This window comes from Nuphar pumila, chromosome 7, assembly GCF_984573655.1.
Source record: "Nuphar pumila chromosome 7, dmNupPumi1.hap1.1, whole genome shotgun sequence".
Taxonomy (NCBI): Eukaryota; Viridiplantae; Streptophyta; class Magnoliopsida; order Nymphaeales; family Nymphaeaceae; genus Nuphar; species Nuphar pumila.
The window spans coordinates 37819222-37823939 of NC_143255.1; the positions used below are offsets into that span (position 1 = coordinate 37819222).

The following is a 4718-nucleotide window of genomic DNA, read 5'->3' on the forward strand; positions in this document are numbered from 1 at the left end:
TTAAAAATTTACGATTACCCTCAACGGCATTTGGGTTATTCCAACAATAACAAATAGACTCAATAAATGAGCACACATGAAAAAAAAAGAGAGGAAAAATGAAAATGGGAAAAAGGAGAATGTCTAGGTAAGTTTTAAGTGATTATCTATACACACTCCATACATTTAATACTTTTGAGTGGGCCATAATTTTTGATATATTGCACCAGAAGAGTCCACCATTCAGGGAACACAAAAATATATGAAGATGGAGCTGTCACCGTGTGTATAATATACGTAGAAATACTATTCTTATACGGAAACCTCTACTGGGACTCATGGCCCAACCCAATAAATAGTGGCGCTTGGGGTGAATGACCAAGAAAGGCTCAGCTAGAGAAGTGAGCAGAGAAAATCTCTTATCATCAATCCTTTCCTCCCTTTACCGTCAACCCATTGAAGGACAGAAATTCTCATTCATGGCGGAGTTTGCGTTCGGATCGCAAAGCGTATGCGACCCTTCTTCCGTCAAAGCTTGCTTCCCCTTCACAGAAATGGAGTTCATCAATCAGTATGCAGAGCTACAAGCCATCATCTTGAACAATTCAAGCATGAATATGGTTGGAAGCTGTAGTAACAACTTTGTAAACCAAGATGGTGGACCTTCCAAGCTCTTAGCCAACATTAACCATGATTGCACCAGCTCTTTAGTGAATCCGGCTTCGATGAGTGGTGCGGGTGACGGAATTCGTGAACCCCAATCAAAAAAGCTAAAGAGGAGCACTATGGTGGTGTCTGAGAGCAGCTCTGGTGTGTCTTCTGAGGAGAAAACTGCATCAAAAAATGTATGTTTTTTCTTTTTTCTTTTTGTATCCAATTGATAATTTGAATTATTGGTATTTTTGATGGAATAAAGAGGAGCTGAACCTTCAAAAGATGATGATGATAGCCTTGGATTTTATTGGATATGTCAAGGCGTTTATGTGATAAGGTTCCTTCTGCTGTAGTGGAGCCCATATGCCTTATTATTCAATTTTTTTTTATTTGCTGCCTTTGGGAAAGCTTTTGAGATAACTTCGTTGAATTTGGAAATTTCTGCTTTCCTTCTTTAATACTTATAAAAAACTGAGAGTTCTGCTCTACCTTTAATTTTTTACTTTGGGTGCACATGAGTTTCTGAATTTATGCTGCTTATTCGTTTTACTCATCAATTATTGATCTGTTTATGTGCAAAATTCTGCAGAACTCAGGGAGAGGCAAAAGAGGGAAGCATACTGTACAGCAAAGAGTTGGTGGGAAGAGTGAGTCCAATAGTGGAGAAGTTGAGAAACCAAAAGTTATACATGTCAGAGCTAAGAGGGGCCAAGCGACAGATAGCCACAGTCTTGCAGAAAGGGTACGTACTGCCACATAAACTACTGTAGCTATCCTAAAGAATAAAGATTTATCTTTAGAACCACAGTAGCTGTTCTAAAGAAATTTTTAGGCTGGTAGTAAAAAACTAAATTGTAGCACCAAGGATTACACTTACCAAGTTCTACATGTCTATCTTTAGGTAAGAAGAGAAAAAATCAATGAAAGGATGAAGTGCTTACAAGGCCTTGTTCCAGGCTGCTACAAGGTAAGAGCTCCCAATTTGCTATTTACTTCTCTTTATCCCTACTGACATCAAGCATAGATGGCAAAACATAAGAATTTTTCCTTGTCCTAATGTTAACAAAGGAAACATGTTTCTTTTTTTTTTGCCAAAAATACAAAGGAAACAAAACATATATGATATTTTCCATGTGCATTTTAGTAAAAGAAATTCAGAGCAATCTTTTTCATTGATAATGATTATGGTATTGGTCCTGATGATGACGTTTACTTGTCAGACAATGGGCATGGCCGTCATGCTAGATGAGATAATTAACTACGTGCAGTCACTGCAGAACCAAGTTGAGGTAAGAAAGGATTAGAGAACACAGCTTTCCTTTTCTGCAGAACTGAAAATCTTTTGAAGGCATTATATTGATTCACTTTTCCTTTTTGTGTCTTCCCTTTCTTTAGTTCCTATCTATGAAATTATCAGCAGCAAGCTCTTGCTATGACTTCAACATGGACATTGATGCTAGACAAATACATCAGGTGAGCAATTGAAAGTATATAAGGATAAATTGCAATAAGGCTCATCTTTGCTGACTGTCATCCATTTTCATATGGGTGGTGCTCAACAAGAATCTGTCTGTAAGGGGCACATTCCAAGCTGGGTGCCATCAATTTGGAAATGGACACTGCTTGACACGTGTCATGTCATGTCTTTTGTCGGCGATGCTTGGGAGTAACAAAAGTGATGGTTACATTTCGTGGTCACTAGCAATAAGATACAGTGATCAGACATTTGATTTAACTTCCAATTCAATGAGAGCTGAAGTTCACTTTATTCTTTATATTGGGCCATTAAAAAAAACTCTTAATTGAGAAAATACCCATATGCTATTGAAAAGGATAACAAAAGGGTACACTTAATAGGTGCAAATTGCAAGAAAAACAAGAGATGGTACTGACACGTTCTACCTCATTAATACACATTCTTAAAGGCTTTTTCTACATGCAGGTGTACACATTTTTTTTTTTTGAATGAAAGTAAATAATTCATTAGAAAGGCTTAGATAAAGGGGGTGATGAGACGTCACCCCGATGAAGAAGAAGAAGAAAAGCATAAGAGGGAGAAGAAGATCAAAGTATGTGAATGCATGCCATAAGCAACCAGCACCTCCATATGAATTTCCATTTAGTTCCTCTCCCATTTAATTGCCTTGCAATGAGAAGCCCCCAGTCAAGTTACTGATCCCCCCAAGCCTCCTTCAGCAAATTCTGTAACACTCCCAAAGTAGGTGATGTGTCGTCTCCACCTTGTGCTGGCATCCTCCTTAGTTGCGATTCCGTTGTCACTCTGTCCAGTAAAATAACGCTCCCCCCCCCCCCCCCCACACACACACACACGCACACACTGCATGTTTTGAAAGCCATTCCATTGATGCTTTGCAAAGAGAACAGTATGCAGAGGCCACCGTAAGTTTCTCATTGTTCGTGAACTTCCACATTAATTACCCTATCACCAACAACTCGAGTAGCTACACAGGATATTAACTGCACGAGTTCCATCCACTCCTGGAAGACGACTTGAGAAGGGTCCCGTCGAAGTTTAGTTTCCCAACCAGACTGCCTGCAATACATGCAGGTGTACAAATTAATCTCCATATTCGTGGAATGTGGGTGGATCTCTCTTTTCTTTGAACTACCAAAATGACTTTAAATAACTATTAGTATGTCCAAAAAATGTTACTGTTTGTCTCTGATGAGGGAATAAAATGTCCCACCAGATTGGGTTTGAGAAAAGATGTTCATAGATTTAGAGATAGAACTAGGTTTACTTGTTATCTAGTTAGAAGGGCATCCACATCTAGTTCTTGTATTCTCTATGAATTATACAAGTCCCCAACCCAGCAATATCTCCAGATGAGTTGGGGACAAGTTTGAGATTGATGGCAAGTGCAAAGACCCATTTGAAAAAAGCTGAAGATTTGATCTAAAAGGGAAGTTCCTTTCAAGCATGTGCCTGATTTCACAATATTGGTTTCCTATTAGTAATAATAACATAGATATCATATTAGCGATAACATTGATAATAATATTAGTAATGTCAATTATAATTATTATTTAGAATGACAGGTAAGAATAAGGTCCAAATCCAAGCATTTCTTGGTTAAGGCATCTGGGTCACTCATCCCATCCAGCCATAACCTTAAAAGAATAAAAAAAGGAAATTAAGCATGATTTATTTGTTTGATAACATCAAAATATCACTAATATTAAATTAAAGCCTCTGTGTTCTACATAAATCTAACTTATTATGCCATTCACTGCGTTCATAATTATTTTTAAAAAATTTAAGTACATAATGATGACTCGAGCTCATTAATGCAGGCTAGAAGTGGCTGGGACGCCCGGGACTAGATGGTGGCAAAAGACGGACATGGTGGCCTCCTCAACTTCAACTCAACATCCCCCCTCTGACTGCAAAATTGGCCTTCTCTCTCTCTCTCTCTCTCTCTCTCTCTCTCCTGAACCTAATAGATGTATACTCACAGGTAAAACTGAGTTAACATGTATTCACAGCATATATAGAAATCAAATTTCAATTGACGTATTCTTGCAGTGCATATAGAATTCCTCCTTGGTAATGCTCAACTCACTGATTTGGATCATTCTCGATCAATTAAAATTAAGAGTCTAATTCAAGTCATCGTAAACTAACATCGTAAGTTGCATAGCACGGGCCTGCTGACATGGTTAAGGCGATGCATGGTTGTGTGTTTTCCTCAGCATGACCCATGATTTTTTTTTTGAGAGCAGAAATTTCATTGCTGTAGCAGTATAAAGTAACAGATACAAAGTTCGGGTGTGATGAGATATCATCCCCGCGTTGGCAGCGCTACAGTGAATTTAATAGTAATAACAACAGAAAATAAAAAAACAGAAACAGGGCAGAGCATAGCGTTACAAGCCAGGGTGTCATAAAGAACAAAAAAACAAAAATTTATATCATGGCTCTGCCTTTTCCAGTCCAGCGATTGGCCCGGCCACTTTTTTCCAAGCTTTGTCTGCAACTTCCCATCTTACTTGTTCAAGAAGCATGTCTAAGCCATTTCGCTCTCCCCTGAAGCCGTGAGGGACCAGACACGCCCTTCTCTCCA

General features: G+C 38.6%; 1 protein-coding gene across 1 annotated transcript; it reads left to right on the top strand.

The window, feature by feature from the left end:
* Positions 1-379: 379 nt before the first annotated feature.
* Positions 380-4133, top strand: LOC149831961 (transcription factor BEE 3-like). Its single transcript, XM_090012320.1, has 6 exons — positions 380-824; positions 1223-1375; positions 1535-1600; positions 1854-1922; positions 2029-2106; positions 3949-4133. The coding sequence occupies exons 1-6, from the start codon at positions 459-461 to the stop codon at positions 3976-3978; spliced, it is 762 nt and encodes a 253-aa protein (XP_089868446.1). The 5' UTR covers positions 380-458; the 3' UTR covers positions 3979-4133.
* The last annotated feature ends 585 nt before the right edge of the window (positions 4134-4718 follow it).